General features: G+C 50.0%; 1 protein-coding gene across 2 annotated transcripts; it reads right to left on the minus strand.

The window, feature by feature from the left end:
- Positions 1–708: 708 nt before the first annotated feature.
- Oxtr (oxytocin receptor) lies at positions 709–17,698 on the minus strand. Of its 2 annotated transcripts, none has more exons than XM_040738712.1 (4): positions 17,035–17,698; positions 16,681–16,812; positions 15,521–16,577; positions 709–4,230 (listed from the first exon to the last, which is right to left on the minus strand). In XM_040738712.1, exons 3-4 carry the CDS (start codon positions 16,443–16,445, stop codon positions 3,983–3,985), a joined length of 1,173 nt encoding a protein of 390 aa, XP_040594646.1. In that variant the 5' UTR covers positions 16,446–16,577; positions 16,681–16,812; positions 17,035–17,698; the 3' UTR covers positions 709–3,982. The 2 variants fall into 2 exon arrangements, with proteins under 2 accessions (XP_040594646.1, XP_005066218.1); XM_005066161.4 differs by having other exon boundaries at positions 17,023–17,698.
- Between the last annotated feature and the right edge of the window lie 2,750 nt (positions 17,699–20,448).

Raw genomic sequence — 20,448 nt, forward strand, 5'->3', positions numbered from 1 at the left:
AATTGAAAGCCAGCACCAAGTTTTGTTTTCTTTGGGGTTCTGCTTGTTTGCTGGGCATGGGGGGGTCTCCCATATGAAGAGATTGTTTTCACGTGACTTCTGCTGCCCTGAAGCTGCTAATGAGTACTCAGGGCAGGTGGAGGTGAACATCCCCAGACAGGCCCAATCTCAAACCTCTTAGAATTTCCCATCTGGCTCAGAAGACACTGAGCCCAGAGCATACCTGGTTCTGTCATGTGGCATATATGAGTCATCAGCCTTAATAGACACCATGAGTACCTGAGGCCCAGGGTGGATGTATCTGGGCTAGCTGTGAAAATAACAGTAAACTCCCAACACCTCTTTGTCTCCCCAGAGAATAAACACACACCAAACCTTAGCAATCCACTTTCCAGATTGCTTTCCACACACACGTTCCCCACTGGGAACATGGTCCCTTTGAGGTGACACCAAAGAATCCCAAATCTCCAGTTAGACCACAGCACATAGCTGGGCTTGACAAATCCCACAAGGGGTTTGGTTCAAGATCCTTGCATCTTTCCACAGACAAATGAGCACACGTAGGACTCCAGAGAATAATGTCAAGTCCCCCTTCTGACTCATGCCACAGCCCATGCAGACATCAGCAGCAGAAAGATGACCCTGGAGCCTGCCGGAGAATTAATATGAGAGGTCATTGTTCTTGGAAGGGAGGAAAAGGCAAAGAAATATACAGAAAAATGTTTATTAAGTGCACCTTTTATGAAGCAGCTGGTAAAGCAGGATTGGCCACATCACTCACCGGATGCGGGGACATGGAGGCACCACACAAGTCCATGGAATAACAATACCAAGGAATTCACACTGTGTGCCAAGTGGCATCTCGTTGCAACTGAATACAAAACAGTTACATGCTGAAGCCAGGGTCATAGTCCAGGTAGGCTCTTTTGTACCAAAAGGAGACCACAGATTTTAAAATGTAGATTGGGGGAGGGGAGTAATAGGGCCTAAATCACTCTCACAGTTTGCACACTGACTCCTCTGGTCAGAACAATGAAACATTCCAGAACATTCAGCATGCTTCAATTTAATACAACCTCCAGCCCTGAACATGGATTGTAAACAGGTTGGGAAATAGGAAGGGGCATTGGGAATGTCAAGTGTGGGGTCTGAGGAAGGAGGAAATAGGACACAGGATTGAGGGAGTTGTTTTAGACCCCTAGATTTTAGACTTTTGGTGAAGGGATAACAATAAATGGTTAAAATATTCTGTAAGATTGGACGGGAGGTGCCAATCCAATGTTGCTGATTAAGTCAATTGTCATTTATGTCACCGATGCAGGTGTCAGGACCATAACAAGACCCAAGGTACCAGCTAGAGCTATCACACAGAATGACACAGCACTCTAGTCGGTTTTGATGTCTAAAACTTTACACTTCTAGGCCTCTCAAGAACACAGTACCCCTGTCAGAATATCTGAGTTACTGTCCCCTTGACTCCTGGTGACACCTGTTGATTCTAAGATGGCAGCTTCTCAGTAAACAGCAGGGACAAAGGACATCTTCAAGACACAGATGCTACCAGACCCCCACCCTACTGCCATGTGTGCACCCAGGCTACCTGGGTGGTCTAGAACACAGGCACAGATGCTGCAAAGCAGAATCCTGCTAGCTTGTCAAAGAACTAGCTGGTGGTGACACTGCGTGCATGAGGTGGACCACTGTGCAATGCTCTTGAGTCCAAAGAAAAATGACGTTGCCTCCTGTCTCCAGCTGGTGACAATGAGCTTGCCGTAAATTGTGGATGTTGAACTGCAGCACATGGCTCTCTCCTCCCCAAACACCAGACTGTGCCAGCCCAAACCCATGTGTGCATGTGGGTACATGTATGGGTTGGGGCAAATCCTGCAGTGTGGCAGAAGAAAATGTGTTCAGAAACAGGAGCAGTGGGTAAAGTGGATCTGCAGATTTGAGGCTTTTTGGAAGTGCCCTTGATATATCTCAGTAAGTCCAGAATCAAGTCTGGGTATTTCCAAGGTGCTCCAGAGTGCATAGTGACCAGCCACAGACAGAAAGCCACTAGTCAATTGTGTCCTGTGTTAATGACTGAAGGTATTTCTGAGACAGAGCCATATCCTGCCCTCAAGGCTGAGAGGACATTTGAAATCATACTTACTGGATAAATAAAACCTTTGAGACTCCTGGGGAATTGCCGTTCTGAAGAAGATAGGATATGGCTGCTGCAGAGCATCCCTCGGGCCTGTGTTAAAGCCAGATGGGAGTGATCACCACTTTCACCAGCCGGAATAGAGCCAGCCTCTCCTGCAGACACTTGGAGGTGGTGAGTCACAGGAGAAACAGCACTCGAGGAAGAGAGACCAAGAAATGCATCCATCATTTTGGTTTTCCCAGAACTCAGATCTTGAGCTTCCTTCTTCTCACATTTTTAAGTATACAGTTCAGTGGGTTGTGTGTGTGTGTGTGTCTGTCTGTCTGTCTGTCTGTCTGCCTGCTTACATGTGAGTGTGTGTATGCTGTACATCTACATGTACATGTAGAGACCAAAGGTCGACTTCAGGTGTCTTCCTCCATCACTCTCTACCTTATTTTTTATTTACTTACTTACTTTGAGAGAGAGTCTTTTGCTTACCCGAAGTCAACCAATCTCCTAGACTGGCTGGCCAGCAAGTGTCTGGGATCCACCTGTCTTCACGCCCAGGGCTGAGGTTACAAACATGTGCCACCAAGCCTGACTTCTGCATGGATGATGGGCATCTCATACTTGCTCAGCAGAGACTTCTTGAAGTGAGCTGTCTCCTCTGGCCCTGGTTCAGTGATTTTTAATATGGTCTCAAAATTGTGCACCCACCACACATCCCAAAGCATTTTAACCACCCCAATTCCCATCTCCTTGGGAATTTTAGGATTAGTTTATCAATTTCTGCAGAAGCCAGCTAGGATTTTGATGAGGATTACTTCAAATCTGTCCAACAATATTACGTCTCTGATCCATAAACACAAGGTGTTCCCATTTATTTAGTCTCCTTTAATTTCCATCCATGGTGTTTGCAGTTTTCAGGGCACAAGTCATACTTTTCCTCTGTTAACCCTGGCCCTCCCTTAGTCATTCTGGCATGTTTATGGATGGAATCTCTAAAGTTCACTTTCCCATTGTTCACCAGACATGTAGGGAGATGTGAATGATTTTTGTACATTGATCTGGTCTGGAACTCTGCAACCTTGCTATTCACCTGTCAGACCAGAGTGTGAAGGGAGCTACTTGCATGTGTGTGCATGTACACATATACATGTGTGTGTTCCTTAGGATCTCATAGGCATGGGTCAGTGTCATATGCAGTTCTCCCTATCTGGGTGGCTCTCATTTCCTTTTCCTTCCCAGATGTGTACCAAGCATCAGCTTCTTCAACATTTCAATCTGTGTTCTCATTGCCTTCCTGGGCCAGATGGCCTCGTGGTTCAGTCTCTAGTTCCCACTGTTTTCCTGGGACAGGCTGGTCCCTGAGGATGCTAGGATCTGTCCACATAACTTCAGTCGCAAGGAAATCAGCACCACTCTGCACCTCTGGCCTCATTTCCCATTCCTTGTCCCAGCCCACTGTGTTTCCTCACATAACTGTTCACCAATGCATGGCTTACTGCCTTTCACAAGATCCCAGGATGAACGAGAAGAAATAATAATAATAATAATAATGGAATGAAAGCCAGGTTCAGGAGAGCTCACCCCCCACCCAGAAGCACTCCAGCTGGGGTAGTAGAAACACAGGTGGGAGCCTAGGCAACCCTCTGATGGCTGAGTGACTGTCATCTTCCACAGAGACATTTCCACAACCCCACGTCAGAATATGCTCCATGCTCTAGCCACCCCAAGGAGTGGAGGGAGACACACCAATAGGCACCTTATACAGCTCCATGCAAGGCCACCAGGGGGCATACTGGAGTCCGCATAACCCCTGCCTCAGGAGCCGTGGGCCAGGCAGATGGCTCACGCTGAAGATGGCTGAGAGCAGCTCTTCTGGCTGGAGCTGCGGCGGCTCAGGACGAAGGTGGATGAGTTGCTCTTCTTGCTGATGCTTGTCTCTCCGGGCCGGCTGCCCTTCAAGTAACGGGCAGAGCAGCAGAGGAAGCGCTGCACAAGTTCATGGAAGAGGTGGCCCGTGAAGAGCATGTAAATCCAGGGGTTGCAGCAGCTGTTGAGGCTGGCCAAGAGCATGGCGATGATGAAAGCAGAAGCTGCAGGGTGGGTGGGGAGGAAAGGAGAACAAGGGATCACTCTGGGGCCACCCCAGACCTGCCTTTTGTCCCTGCAACAGCCATCTCAGGTGCTACAGGCTGGATCAAAAGACAAGGTTCCAACCAGGCACAGTACGTCTTTGTCCCTCAGCCTTGCTCGAGGGCCATTCCCAGATTTAACTAGGGTCAGCACAGCCCTAAAGTTACCTCACCCTTGCTCTTAACTCCAGCTTCCCCAGGCACTGAAGGCCTCCTTCCTTCAGCGGGGACTGTTAGCATCACAGGCACTTGTTCCTTCATCCTTCACCCAGCAAATGTGCCCGCTACTCTGACACCAAAGAACGCGGGGGTGGCCAGGAGATGCCATGCTTCCTTTGCATAGCCCAGCCAGTACCAGTCACTATATCTGATCATGGTATCTCCCCAGGGCTTCCGTTCCTTCATCTTTACATGGGACAATGAGAATTGCCAGTCTGCCTGGAAGCCAGCAAGGATCAAAAAGGGCCAGGTACACAGGAGTGCCCAGGAAGAGGTGGTGGCTGTCAACACACACCAGGCACCCACTGGACTCTGTAGACACCGGGATGAAGAGACAAACTTACTCCTAGGTACTTTCAGGCAGAAGGAATAAAAAAAACCTAGGTTTCTTCACTGGTCTTAAGCCTGAAGAGTGGAGACTTTATAACAAGAGATGAGTCTAGGTGGCTTCTCTAGAAACCCAGGGGGAGGGGAGAATAAACAGAGACAAGAATCTCTGCCTGGCTATAACTTTCCCCAGAGGGGCTGGGCAAGTCCTCTGGTTTTGATCTTTTGGAAACACTTCCAAAACTCACTCCAGAAGTCAAGATCTCAACCCAGGGAAGAGATCTCCCCTGGGAGACAGGAGTGGCAGGACCTGGGTATAGAGAACAGAGGCGTGCCGGTGAAGTCCTGAGCAGCCACGGAAGAGGAGTGGCTGGGAGGTCTGGGTGATTCTCAGAGTGGCAACCCCAGGGCATAGCAGCTCCTAAAACCTGGATGAAATGCAAGTTCTCAGGCCCTTGGGAGGCACTCAGCAATGGTGGAACAGCCCTCCAGGTTCTGAATGGCAGAGCAACTGATCAGTTCGTTAGAGTACGATTGGCACAGAAACGAGCTACGATAGACAAAGAAGAAGGAGGAGGAGGAGGAGAAGGAGGAGGAGGAGGAGAAGGAGGAGGAGGAGGAGAAGGAGGAGGAGGAGGAGGAGAAGAAGAAGAAGAAGAAGAAGAAGAAGAAGAAGAAGAAGAAGAAGAAGAAGAAGAAGAAGAAGAAGAAGAAGAAGAAATTCTTGCAAAAAGTGTTTTCAGAAATGCAAATCGGGACATCTAATCCCTAAAATGAAAACAGTAACAGACAAAGAACAGCACAGGAAGAAAAGCCAATGTGATCGACCACTTGTCTTTATGAAAGAGGATTTTCTCTTTGCTTCTGTTTGGCTGGGTAAAGAGAATGAAGAAAAACAGTGGTAGGATGCCTTAAGGTTAAAAATCACCCAGGAGACTAAAAATAGACTCTGGTCAAATCATAAAGGAAGCAAAAATCAATAAAGGCTAGACACAATGAAACAAACCATTGGACCCAGAGAAGATGGAGATGAAATGACAGAAGGAATCTCATAGCCAGACCCAAAGGCATCACTTGTGCCCTGCTGTGTGTAATCACAAAGTATAGACTGAGCAAGCTTGGTGAGGAAACCCAACATTTTAAGTGCTCCCAGCTTAGAAAGTGTTTGTGTGTTGACACGATTCCCCAACTAGAAAGTGCCACACCTGACCTCATGTGATATGTCAGTCAAAACCCAACAGCACTAAAAAGCCTGTGTAAAATTTCCTTTGGGTTACATGTACACCATGTACATATATTATGTATGAATTTCATGGTTAGACTCAGGTCCTACCCCCAAGACAGATCATTGCATACGTGAAAATATTCCAAAATCCAGAGAAACCCCTCTAGTTCTAGGTATTTTGATATGGATCCTCTCCCTGAATAATCTTGGTGGATCACCTGACTGACATTTCACTTTTACATTTAAATGACAGTATCATGGTGCTTTTCCAGTGGGGCAAGACCATGCAGGCAGGCTGTGTCAGCACCTCTGTCCAAGGCTTCCCAGAAAGGTGCAGTTTTCAGAGGGGTCTACACTTGGTTTACAGATGACAGGAATGGTGTCAGAGAAGGAAGGTAACCGCCTAAAAGGTATACACGTACCTGTCCACCCAAAAGTAACGAAGCTGATAGCTTTTGAAAACAGGTTCTCATTCTTGCTGTACAAATAGCAGATCTCTCTCTATTAGCAGATCTCAGCACCTAAGGCAGGGCACAGGCTGGCTCAGTGAGTGCACTCAGGCAGTTGGACTACAGAGAGAATGTCCCTGTCCCTAGGACAAACTTAGAGTTCCAAGAGGTGAGTGCCTGTGAGAAGACCTCAGTACCCCCAACGGTATCATCATCCTTCTCACCAGTGACAGATGTGTCCCCAGCATGGACCCAGAGTTGTCAAACTATGGCTCATGGACTAAAATCTGCCTGTACTTTGATTTTAATCAATGAAGTTTTATTAAAATGTGTCCATGGCCATCCATTCACAGGCTTTCTATGGGTGCTTTCAGGGGCAGAGTTGAACAATTGTGAAAAAACCTTGAACCCCAAAGCCTAAAGAATTTGTCATCTGCAGCTGACCTGAACAAGGGGGAGCTCTTTCACCCCAGACTGATGGCTGTGAGGCCAGCATGGGACCCTGAATGTGGGTGTCAGTGATGAGGCCTAGGCAATCTATGGAGCCTTGGGTAGTAGATCAGTATTTATCCCTGGCATACAAATGGACTTTGGGTGCCCATCCCACATGGAAGGATACTCTCTCAGCCTGGACACATGGGGAAGAGCCTAGGCCCTTCCCTGGATGAAATGAGACTCTGGAGATCCCCCATGGAGGGCCTGACCCTCCCCGGGGAACGGAGTGGATATTGAGTGAGGGTGCTGGGGGTTGCCGAGGAGGAGGGGAGGGAGAGGGAGTTGGGATTTACATGTGAAACAAGCTTGTTTCTAATGTAACTAAAAATATTTTTAAAAAGAATTTGCCATCTGACCCCATATGGAAAAAAATCAGGCAGTCCTTGATGGAGCGCCTATAGGAGGGGCAGGTGTTAAAGGGTAGATACTGAAAGCACCGGAAGAGGATGCAGATCCCAGAGCAAGTGCACTTAGGGCAGTGTGGGCCACAGAAAGAAGCCCTTCTCCACACTACAGCTAGCAGGACCAATGCTGCCTTTGCTTCTGAGTCACACAGATCTGGGCAAGGATCTAGCTCCATATTTTGGAGCTGTGTGTTCTTGGGAAAGTTACTCAACATCTCTGTACCTCAGTTTCCTTGTGAGATGGGAAGCCAAAGCCCTCCCCACAGGAACGTAGTGAAACTGACTTGACTGACAAACAAGTGAGATTCAGAATTCAGATTCCTCAACAGCAAGCACAGCCTCCACATCGTCACCATCCCTGAGGCAGTAACAGGGATGCACTTCATACACTTGTTGTAATCCCAACAGAGCTAGCCTCCTTCATGGGAAGCAGGCATGCTTGTGTTTCCTGGGCTGGGTGTATCTAGGAATGTGAAGCACCCTGGGAGAGGCAATGATGCAGGACCCTGTGGGTGAGCTTCTGGAAGCTTCACAGCCATATGGCTGTGTCTGTCACTGACTGGTTCCAAAGAGTAGCTATTATGCTGGCTTAAAAGGCCCATGCCCTGAAGCCTGCATGGTGAAACTGCCTAACTCTAGCAGCTCGCCAGTTTCTGATAGGCTTAAGCACTTTGAGATGGGTTATCAGCTCCACCACAGAACAATAACTCACAGTGAACACAAGCACCCTGTGCTCTTGCTGTCTTTCTCGGTGCCCTGGAAATATCTAGCCTTGTACTGAGTATCTGAGGAACCTACATGGCTGAAAAAATGCCAAGACTTTCTTCAGCTGGGGAATAAGCCAGGACTCTCCTGCTCTGGGCACTTGTGCAACTGTCCCTTCTGCCTTCCACTCATCAGCCTTGCAGCCTGGTGGTTGAGGCCCACATCATCCCTTGGTGCTCTCCCACACTGAGATCCTGCCCATTTTTATCTTTCCCAACACACAGACTAGTTGCATAAAGCTTGCAGGGACATTCAGTATATATCCCACGTGTTTATGCAGCCCAGAAAACCTATGGATGTAAACCAACATAGTTGTCAACTTACTTAAAACATCTCACTTTTTTTTAAAAGATTGACGATGCACTACTCAGTTATAAACTCTGTTTCAGTGTCCACAAAATAAGCATATGTATGTTCTCAAAACCTGCCTGCTGTGAACTGGACGTCATTGAAATCTAAACATATAACCTGAGACAACTTTTTCTTTGTCCAGTGTTGCCCAGAGAGGCCAAGAGGTTGAACATATCTTCAGTCTAAGGGTGCTGACTGACCTATCTCTGTCTTTAGGCAAGTCCAGTAGGCTATGAGGTGCTGTGGTCCCACCTCTTCAAAAATGCAGTGCTGCAGCCTCAACCCTTCAGGACTCAGAGCTCATTCTCCAACTGCCAGAGTGCAAGCTGCTCAGTGCTCCCAGTGGGGGCCTCTTGTTGCCTCTGGACAAATGAGTGGCCACGTGTCATGAATGCTCAGTGAAGAAGCTCCAAGGCCAGGAACTCAGCCTTCATCTATCTTTATTGCAGGGATATCCGAGATTATGAGGTCCTTGTAAGCCTCTTCTCCTGTCCCAGAAGACAGAGCCATCTTGGAGTGAGGACAGAGATAAGAGAGATCCAGAAACTAAGACGGAGGCACAAAAGTCACCTGGGAAGAGACACAGCTCACAGAAGGAGACCTGATCCTGGAGAAACCACCCTGAGGAGGGAGGTGTCTGGAATACAGGATCCCTCGAAAGCTCCCAGGTCTGAGGTCAAAATCCCCACCTGGTTCTTCTCTGAGCCATGTCTGCCCTCTGAGTGTTTTGCCCTCATTTGGACCCTGAGGGCCACACAGTGAGGTGAGAAAGTGGAGAGGGTCTTAAAACTAGTGTGAAAAGACTTCCTGTTGCTATGTCTGATGGATAAAGGATAAAAGATGGGATCAGCTGTTGGCATGCATTGAAGTCCATGATCAGGGGTTCTGATCAGAGGTCACTTAACGAATCTATCGTTAGTTCCCTTCCTCTAACACTTCTCAGAAATCAAAAGAAAAGAGAAAAACAGAGCCCTAGGGTTGGATGTATACATGGGAGAAACTCAAGAGAATTCACTTAGGGAAACTTACACTACCAGCAAAGTAATTAGCCCAGCAGGGTAGGTTTCTGCAAACAGGATGAGCAAGCCTTCAGGGGACTCTCTAGAAAAGCCAGCTATATGATCCTGTCTTCCTATCCCCACAAAGCAGAAATCCTGGAAGGTGCCCAGGCTATCAACCTGGTATGGCTGGTCCCTGCCAGAAAGAGACAATGAGAGGTAGGGCTGGCCCGCCCACTTGCCCAGGAGCTTTGTGGGGGAGGAAGAGGTCAAACATCTCTCTATCCTCTGAACCCGATTCATTTATCCTTGCCAGAGTCAAGCTGGCACTTGGGGACCCATGTAGACTCACCAAGTTCCTGGGCACACGATTCACACACTGGGTTAAATTAACTAAATGAGAGTAGCAGCATTTGAGAAAGAGGCTGGATGGGCTAGGTCTGGAGACACCTGAGAGTGGGGCTCCCACTGCGAGGTAGAGGCATGGGCAGAAGCAGCCACACATCACCAGCCAGAGTCTAGAACTGGGCACCATGCAACTAACTGGGGAATCGCCTGGGCATTTGCCCCATAGTTGTGATTCGTTGCGGGGCAGGAGGTGGGCGGTTGCTAAGGAACAACACCAGGTATTCCATCTCCACCAGACCAGCTTCCCTCACACCCCTGCAACTCCCCCTTTTGGACTTCCGAGAACTCACTCTACCCTGCATTGAAGGCCCAAATTAACCCAGGACAGCTGGTAGGCAGCTGGCCACAGCCAGCACAGGCTGTGTTGTTCCTGAGGCAACCCAGGCATCCACTCACAGTGCAAACAAAGGCTTATGGCTCCTCTCCTCTGACTCACATCCATCAGACACTTCCTAAAATCCCCACTCAGGAAGCCAGGCTCCTGGGCAAAGCCTCCTCCATAATATTTAGAAGCGGGGGGGAAGCCCCTATTACTACAGGGACTTGTGGGGTGCAGCAGGAGGGCTCTGACAGGCCTTTCAAAATAGTCCTTCTAAATGTATGTTTACATAAAGATGGAGTTCCATGGTATGACATCTTTGTAGACTGAATGTTTATAATCACAATTCTTCTAGAACTCTCTGTGGTATAGTAGCTCCATGTATTTCAGGGCTGTGAAGAGCATCTGGGCTACTGAGGTTAAAATGGCCTTTGCTTGGGCTCTGCTTGCATCTGGCCACCATGCAAGGTGGTGGGCTGGGCTGAAGAAGAAAAGCCAGATCCTCCTGCATACCCCATGTCACCCCATTCACAAGGAACAGTTCATATGGAAGCACGAGGGAGGCATGTGGCAGGCTTAGGTCACAGACTATGTCTTAACGTTCCACTACTCCAAGTGTAGCTAGTGGCTGGCTTCATGGGTACTACTTAGCATCACCTGTACATGGACCAAAGATGCAAGCTCTGGGGCCCCACCCCTGGTATGCCCAGTCATATCAGTCTTTTAACCAGGATCTCAGTGGTTTTTACACAACTAAAATACTTTCCAACTGGCCCAACACGTATGAACGAGGAGAAATAATAAAGTAACTGCCTGTGCTTTCAACTATGAAATGTGAGCATGCTTCTTTATACAGTAAACTCATATTCAGCCCTCAGAAACCTTTTCAAACACTGCTTCTTCTCTGAAACCCTCCTGATTTCCCCTCCAGGGAAACAGAAGCAGCCACTGCCTCCTACGAACATCCACTTTACATGGTAAATGAATACTTCCAGTGTGGATCACCCCATCATGTTCTCATTAGTTTCTCCTACTGCTTGGCTGGGGACTCTGTACCATTTGTGGCCATGTCCCTGGCTGCAAGCAGAGACTGGAAAATAAGAAGAGGTCGATAAAGGTCTGACCTGAACTGAAGCATGAAATTAGCAGACAGGAAGTCTTGATAAATCAGTCACCTCCTGTAGCACATCAGAAAGGCAAAAAGACAATCTCCCTGTTAGATGACAGGACATGGCCTGATAACAAGGTGACTGGACTCAAATGTGATTCCCTCTGGGAAAATTAAGCTCACACTCAGATAGTAAGGTGAGCGGAGAGAGAGAACAAGCAAGAGGGATCCTTCAGGTGTGAGGCGTGGCCAAGGGAACAGATGCCTGACACCGAAGCGCCATCTCCTGGCCAGGCATGGCTTGAAGGAGCAAGCAGAAACTGCTCCCAGAGGCTAGGACTCAGGAGCAAGCCGCCCAGGAAGAGGACACTGTGAACACCTACCTGGTTCTTCTTCTCTCCCTCACCAAGGGTCCAGCTGGGACACTTCCAAGACCAGAGCTAGGCCCTCGCCACCAGCCTTCCCACTATGGCGAAGCAAGACACTCACTCCTTCATCTTTACTCTGCTTCTCGGCAAGCCCGGCCAGCCAGCTGCCACCCACTGCCGCAGCCCACCATGCTGCTCCGCCCACTGCCCACCATGCTGCTCCGCCCACTGCCCACCATGCTGCTCCGCCCACTGCCCACCATGCTGCTCCGCCCACTGTCCGCCATGCTGCTCCGCCCACTGCCGCAGTGCACCATGGTACTCCTGCCCTCAAAACCAGTCCGGCCTCTCACTGGCTCCCTAAGGCCCTGGTACTTGTTAAAATTTACTTCTTTTTTTTTTTTTTTTTTTTTTTTTTTTTGGTTTTTCGAGACAGGGTTTCTCTGTATTGTTTTGGAGGCTATCGGTCCTGCCCAGCCTCGAACTCACAGAGATCCGCCTGCCTCTGCCTCCCGAGTGCTGGGATTAAAGGCGTGCGCCACCACCGCCCGGCCAAAATTTACTTCTTATTTTTCAGAAGCAGACACCATATTAGGCTGAAGAGACGGCTCATCTATTAAGGCACTTGCCTTACAAGCTGAGGACCTTAGTTAGATCTCCAGCACCCATGTTGTAAAGCCAGTACAGGGGTGCATGCTTGCACCACACTACTGAGGAGATAGCATTAGAGACAGGGAATCTGATTGGCCAAGTAGCCTAGATGAATCAGTGGGTTCCAGACCAGTGAGAGACAATGTCTCAAAAAACAAAGAGGAGGCACCTGAACCACTGCATAAGGTTGACCTCTGGCTTCCATACACACATGTATACAAGTGTATGAGAACCTACACACATGCATAACCACTCATACACATGCACCCACTCTCACATGAACATAGCAGATGAACCAACACCCACACAAGCAAACATACAAAGCATGCACATACACATACACACACATTTGAACTTGTATACCCAAATTCAAATGAACCAACATCCACATAAGCAAACACACCATGCATATATATGTACTCACACCAACATGAACATACACATGACAAAGACAAACACAATTACATAACACCCATATGAACACACGACACATACACATATAAACACATACCAGCATGAATACACATATACAGAGGTTTACCCACGAGCCCACACCCACCCACATAAACACACAGACACTAATATGAACACACACACACACACACACATACACAGACATTCACATGTATACCCGTACACACAGCACAAGGTGATCTGTCCCAAACTACCAAGCATGGTGAGGTTAAAAGTCATGCATCTAGCCAAAAAGGCAAAGATGTGAAGAGAAAGGGGAACACAGATGATGGGGGCAGGGGCTAAGGCTTTAGGGGTCCCAGCAATGGAGAAGGGGGGTGCACTTGTGCTGAGAGCACCATGTCATGGTCATGATGGAACAGTATGACCCTGGATGTCAGGATGATGGGACCAATAAGGCAGTGTCTCCTCTGTTTCTGTGGCTCTTCAATGGGGCCCACAAACCAGCCTTTTGTCAAGGGCCCAGGGAATCCTGATGCTGACATTTCCCCCAGTGGGTGCAGTGGGGACAATTCTGCCAGTCCGTCTCGAGTAGGAGATTACATCGGGCCAGATCCTGGGCCTCCTGTTGACTCAGCAACAATCTTAAAGGGTCACCTCTCTGAGTATCCATCTCATGTTCAGACTGGGCATATCTACATGCTGAGTTTGATGAGAACTGGAGAGTCCAGGCACACACAGGTGACACCTAACACCTCACTTAACCTAACTGATACCCTGAAAGGGAGTCTTGCTCCACCATGGCTGTTATTCCTGTTGCTTAGACAGGAATGGTCCTGACGCTATTGAGATGTCCCAGTCCTACAGGTGGCATCAAGTCTCTGATAGGGACTCACTCCTTCCCATGCATAGGGATGTCTGCCAGCAGGGCCTTCTGATGTCTAGGGAATCCCCTTATAACCCTGGCACTAGGGTACTCTTGGCTTCTAACTTGCCAGGACAAGGTTGTGGGGTAAAAGCAGGCTGCAGACCCGGCCCCAAACCAGGCTCTGCAGAGTATGCTGTGGTCCAGGCTGCAGGCTTAGTGCTACAAAGCTAAGGCCTCCCAAGCTTCATGCTAAGCTTCCGGATCCAAGGCCTCCAGGCTGCCTTTGCCTCCTCACTGTCTCCAGCCCACTCGGATGCGTGACAAATGGGAAAGGCTGTGCAGCAAGCCTCACTCACGTGTTTGCTTTCCACTGTTAATCAAACCTTTGGGAGCTGGAGGGCTGAAGTCACGTGCAGCAGAACCCAGGAAAATAGCATGATACAAACCCAAAGAACATAAGTGCTCACAACCACCCTCCTATAGGAGCCAAGACAGCTGAGAACTGCCCATCAGATTGTGATGCATAACCTGAAGAATCAAGCTCGACCGTGTTCTGGGGCCAAGAAGGAAAAAGCTGCCCAGTGTCCCTGTGTCCACCTTCCCCATGGCTTTCTACAGGGCTGGGTCACTGAACAGCCAGGCCCTCCAAGGTGTTCCCAGCACAGCCAGTATAGGCCCTGAAGTGTCCTCATCCTTAGCAGTAGATATGGAGGGTCAAAAGGTCCCCTAACCCAGCATCTCAGAGCCAGTTAGCACAGGAGGCAGGGCCAGATGTCAGGTGTGATGATCAATTCTCGTTTTCAACTTGACAGGATTCAGTCACTTGGGAGATACACCTCTGGACACGTCTGTGAGGGTGGCATTTCCATGTTTATGCAGGGAAGGAAAACCCACCCTTAATGTGGGTGGCACCATCCATAGACAAGGGGCTGGACCGAATTCGAGCTGGGCAACAGCATTCATCTTCGTCTGCCTTCTGCAGTGGATGTAATGTGACCAGACACCTCATACCTGCTGCTATACATTCCCACCATGGCAGACAGACGACCATCCCCTCACACTGTGAGCCTAAATCAACCTTTCTTTCTTAAACTGCCTTTGTCACAGAGACAAGGAAAATTGCCAAAATAGTCAGTATCCCCTAGGCTTGCCCAGCTAAGGAGTGTCCACTGATATTGGAGTTCCCTGTGCACTGCATGAACTAAGATCCTCCCATTCTTCTGAGGAAGCAGCTAGGCCTGGGCCTTATTTAGAAACTCCCCCTTCTGTCTTACACCTCGCTCAGCTCCCTGGCCATGGACCTTCCTAAGGACCCTGGGTCAGGAAACTCCCACTCAGGCTGTTGCTCTACCCAAACTTTCTGTGTGGCCCACTAGTGTCCCTCGGGAGACCCATTCAGCCTTCATTGGACCTCCCTTCAGGGTTCACAGAACCAACTGTTCCTTCCTGGGATTGACCCTATCCAACACTGACCTGATGAGTCCAAGCTGACTTAGTTTAAAGTAGTTCAATTTAAAGTGAACTCAAAGTAGGAGCCTGTGCTCAGGTTGGAAACCCACCTCCATTCTGTCTCTGTAGAAAAGACAGTCACCTGCCTCAGTTTCCCTTCCATACTAAGGATTTTCACAGTGAAAGTTGTCCAAGGCCTGTGCTGGGGATTTTGCCTGCATTCTGGCAAGAGTTGGTACTTTCATGGGTATTTCAATGCTGCAGAACCTTTAAGTCCTGGAGATTTGGTGAATTTATCTCCTCAAAGTTTATGAACTGAGGAATGATGATGTCAAACTAGGTCATACCCCAGGAGGACACCAGAACTTTGGGATCACAGAGATCGGGGAACGAGGGCCTACCCCTTCCACCCTCTCCTCTCCACCGGCACTACCTTCCTTGGGCGCATTGACATCCCAGACGCTCCACATCTGCACGAAGAAGAAAGGTGTCCAGCACACGATGAAGGCCAGTACAATGATGAAGGTCATCTTCACTGTGCGGATCTTGGCCTTGGAGATGAGCTTAACACTGCTAACCCGAGCCAGCGCCGCACGCCCAGCTCCACCGGCCGCACATCCCTCAGTCCCCTCGACTTCCGCGGCCGCCGCTGCCGTCTTGAGTCGCAGGTTCTGCCAGATCTTGAAGCTGATGAGGCCATAGCAGGCAGCCAACACGATGACCGGAACAATGTAGACGGCGAGCGTGATCCACGTGACGTAGGCCTTGGGTCCCCAGGGCTGGATGAAGACAGCCCAGCAGTCAAAGACGCCGTCTGCCACTTCTCGCAGGGAGAAAATGTGCACCTGCGGTGCGCTGGCCACCAGGCAGCCGAGCCATGTCGCCAGCACCGCCAGGCGGTCGGTTCGGCGTCGCAGCGAACGCAGCGGCTGGCAGATGGCCAAGCAGCGGTCGAGCGACATAAGCAGCAGCAGGTAGGTGGAGGCGAACATGCCCACTACCTGCAAGTATTTGACCAGACGACACAGCAGGTCGGGCCCGTAGAAGCGGAAGGTGATGTCCCACAGCAGCTGCGGGAGCACCTGGAACACAGCCACCACGAGGTCGGCGATGCTCAGGTGCTTCATGAAAAAGAAGAGGCGCGAGTACTTGTGGCGCGTGGTGCGCAGCGCCAGCAGCACGCACGCGTTGCCGCTCAGCGCCAGGAACAGAATGAGGCACAGCACCGCCACCTCCACGCGCGCCAGGGCCTCGTTGCGCCTCGGTGGCCCGGCAGTGAGGTTCCCCTCCGCCTCCGGGGGCACTCCACTCCCGAGGTCCAACTCGATGCTCCAGTTGGCTGCGGGCGTGCCCTCCATGACCGTAGCCTAGACTGCAAGGGAGCGCCCGGCCTGGCTGCTCTTTAAAGGGTGGCGCGTGGGGCGGGGCCCGATGCACCGCCGTCCAGGTGCCCGCCAGAGCACCCGGGCACAGATCTGCCTGTTCCCGCCCTGAAACAAACCGGGAGGCCAGTGAGAGAGAACACCTTTGCGCTTCTCTTAGGACGCGCGCGCGTGGGGCGTGCTTGTCTCCTCCCTGCGAATCTGAAGTTACCTGAGTCTCAGGACACAAGCCCAGCCACCGTGCTGCTCAGCCACCACCGCAGAAACCCCGCTTTGCCGTACCCCCTTTGAGCATCTGCAGATGCACTTGAGCGTGGGTCCCAGGAAGGGTCAGCCGCTCTGCCTGCCGAGAGAGGAGGCTCGTGATTAACTGCTTTCCGGAGAACGGGGACCCCTCCTCAGCAGCACCATCCCCCAGGGAACCCCCAAACCTACACCTTTCTCCTCAGGACACGTAACACAACCACCTCCTAATGGACACCCAAAGCAGCCCCCATCTTGGTAAGCTTTACTCCAGGTACATCCAGGTCCCCCAAAAGCCCAGCTCACGCACATCCTTCTTCACCTCCTTCAGCTCCAAGACACGCAGCCCCAGCTCCCGGATCTTCCCGAAGCTGCTCGCTCCCTGGGGGACTCCTGCTTGCGAGCCTAGACCCCCGGAAGCAAGGCTGCTATGAGAGAGACTCCTGGGGTAGATGCCTCTCAGAGGAATCCCCAGCCCAGCAGCCTCAAAGCTGCCTCAAGGGCTCTGCGTGGTCGTCTGAGCTGTCACTTTCCAGTCCCTCGGAGCACCCTGAGCGCCTCAGGGAACCAGAAACCGGAGAGGCGCCAGAGCCTTCCCTCAGAACCTGATGATCCCACTGGTCCTAGCCATCCTGTACCCACGGTACGCAGGACCCAGCCACCTGAAGCGAGCCTGCAGGTTAGCCCCAAAGTTGCCTCGCCCCTGGGCAAGTTGCACCGCAGGGGATGGCCTCAGAGATGCCGCGAGGGCTCTCCACCCAGGATGCTAGAGTTGCCTGCCTGCACCAGCACGAGTAGATCCCGCGTCTTTGCAATCTCCTAGCCTGCGGCTTTGCTGGTGGCTGGATGAGGACCAAAGGCTAGAAGAGAGCTGTGGCCAGGCTGTGAGCGGACAGCGTCAGCACGCGGCGCTGTCTGAAGGTGGCCACAGCCGGAGCCCAGAGCTGCAGCACCACATATGTCCGCTAGGGAGCAGATCAAGTCGGCCGTGGGGATCCCAGAGAGCCAGGTCAGCTCACCCTCAGATTTATTTCACAGTGGCTTAAGACTCGCAAATAACCCACCTAGTTTCTTCCTTTCTAGATTTTGCTCTTGACGCTCTCAGAGATGTAGGAACCTTGGAGAGTCACGTTTTTTCCTAAGAGTACATCTTAAGGAAGTCACATTTCTGCACCTTCCTTTTTCTTTCTTTCTTCCTTCCTTACTTCCTTTCTTCTTTCTTTCTTTTCTTCTCTTTTTCTCTCCTTTTTTTTATAGGAGAGATCATGTAATACCTTGTTCTGGAATGACTTTGTTCATATTCCCATTAAGGAGGAATTGGAAACGCCTGTCCCTCCCACCTGCCCTGAGAGTAATCTTCATTCTTTAGGTAGTTTGTGGTGCAAGTTTCACACACCTGCCCCTACCCCCTAAGTCTATCGCCGTTTAAGATGATTCTGCTTCCCAATGGGCCAAAGGCCACCTCTGCCTCCTTCCCAGGCTTCAAAATTAAAACCCTAACTGGCACCTGGATTAGATGTGAAGGGTTGCTCCTCTGCTTCCCTCTTTTGCATTTTGAAGTCATTTTCTTTTCTAACTGATTTACAGTGACCAAGGACTGAGACAGGAACACAAAGGCCAGGATTAAAAAACGAGCGGGACTCTTTAACATGAATTAAATGCGTGTTTCCTCCTGATGTTTCATTTCTCCCTCTTCTAATCAATTATGTGGAGAGAATTAAGTGAGCCAAGGACAGTGTTTCCTGAATCCACAATTACAGTGCTATGCCAAGATTTCCTAGGGGCAGAGTCTTCCAGGGCCTGCTCCCAGGTTCTACGCAAGAGCATGCCAAGGTGGCATGAGGATTCCCCGAGCATTAGCTGATAGCAGGTGGCAAAGACTGTCATCTTCTTTCTTTGGAACTGCATTTAGGACAGCATCACCACTAGCATCTGCCACACAAAGACAGGCTAAGATTACAGAACACTTAGGTGAGAAGGGGCCTAACCTGAGCTTGCAGATTTCTGATATGTAACAGGAGGGGGCTTGTCCCATCACTCTGGTTTTCTTTCTGTGTGTATGTGGTATGGGTGGGCGTGAGCTCATGCTCACTCATGCACAGGGTGGGATCAGAACACTGTCCGCCTATTTGATGTTTGCTACATGTGCCAGGCCAGATGTCCTGGAAGCTTCCAGAGATTAAGCTGTCTCTGCCTCCCCCCTTGTCACAGAAGAGCTGGAATGACAGGAACATTTTAACACACCTGGCTTTTACATGGGTTCCAGGGATTTGAACTCAGATCCTCACACTTGTGCAGTAGGTCTTTACCCATGAAGCCATCTCCTCAGCCACCCTTCTTTCTGTCTAAAGTGCAATGGAAGGGTAGTATTATTCCAGCCGGTCAAATAAGCCTGCCCTACCCCGTGGCTGGATGAGGATTTGTGGGACAAGCCCCTGACTATGTGCTCTGGGAAGGAAAGTGTTGGGCTTCTTTCCCCGAGGGAGAGTACCTTTCAGGGACAAGCCAGCCAGTCACTTCCCCAGAACTGACTGTTCTTCCCCACACGCTCTGTCCTGTGTAATCTTGTGCAGCAAATGATTCCATCTCCCTGAATTTGCTAAGGATAAAAGCTAAGTTCTCTAGGCTGGCCTTCATCTGAACAAATGTGTCATGGAGATGCTCACAGTCTTCTTGTTTAACTTCTCAGTTTGTGTGGGAAGCAGGCAGAGGGCCACATGCCTGGTGGCCCTCTGAAGGCCCCTGAAGGCATGTGTGGGCATCCTTGAACCCTAACCAGAGAGAAAAGTACTTGTGTATTTTCAGTGATATGAGGATGATTCTAACAGAAAGGGGACAACGTTCTTGGAGTCCTAAAGAGCTCTCAGGATGAATCTAGACAAAGGTCATTCTCCTGGGATCAAAGAAGACAGCCCCCTTCCCTGAAATGCCATTGGGATGGGTGGGCGTTGATGATTCTGTATGGGTGGGCTAAAGCCTGACCCACCTCCAGCACTGAATAGACACAGTGCTGAAGGGTCTCAAAGGCCTCCTGAAGAATGGATTTATTTAGTAACCATGTTCCCCCAGCCTGGGAAGAAGTGTTTTCTGTGATGGTACTCAATTTATAAATTTAGCCTTTAGTGACACTGAAAGAGACAGAACGTGTGGTTCTTTCTCCTTTCTGTCTTACTCCCTTTGATTCACCAAGGACAAAGTCTGATAGAATTAAAGTCAGGAGCTCCAGGATCAAAGCTGGTTGCTATTCGGAGGTTATATGATTAAAGCCCAAAGGTGACGGTATATGAAAATGAGGAGGCAGGAAAACAGGGGTGGGGCCACAGGGAAGGTGACAGTCACAGAGAGGACGAATGAGAGAGACTGGCATTGAGACACTAGTGGCCCCAGACAGATGCTACCAGCATGTGTGGAGAGTGTGGTGAGACTGTAAAGTACATCAGCCAGAGTCTGCCAAGGAAACCGAGCCAGGGCTGGAGAGGTGGCTCAGTGGTTAGGAGCACTTTTTACCCTTGCAGGTTCAGCTCTCTGCTGGGATGCTCACAGCCGCCTGTGACTACAGTTCCAGGAGATCCAGCATCCTCTTTTGGCCTCGAAGGGAACCTGTACACATGTGCCTGTGTAAACACACACACACACACACACACACACACACACACTTTTCTTTAAAAAATGAAATAAAATCAGCTGGGCTTGGTGGCACACATCTTTAATTCCAGCACTCAGGAGGCATAAGCAG

The sequence above is a fragment of the Mesocricetus auratus genome, unplaced genomic scaffold, assembly GCF_017639785.1.
Source record: "Mesocricetus auratus isolate SY011 unplaced genomic scaffold, BCM_Maur_2.0 Super-Scaffold_100676, whole genome shotgun sequence".
NCBI classification, from domain to species: domain Eukaryota; kingdom Metazoa; phylum Chordata; class Mammalia; order Rodentia; family Cricetidae; genus Mesocricetus; species Mesocricetus auratus.

Bases quoted from the DNA above. Each gene is read 5' to 3' on its own strand.
- Oxtr (XM_040738712.1), bottom strand. From the start codon at position 16,445: ATGGAGGGCACGCCCGCAGCCAACTGGAGCATCGAGTTGGACCTCGGG. The intron at 4,231-15,520 runs GTAGTGCCGGTG...CCCACCCTGCAG, and splicing joins TGTCAATGCGCCCAAGGAAG to CTTCTGCTTTCATCATCGCC.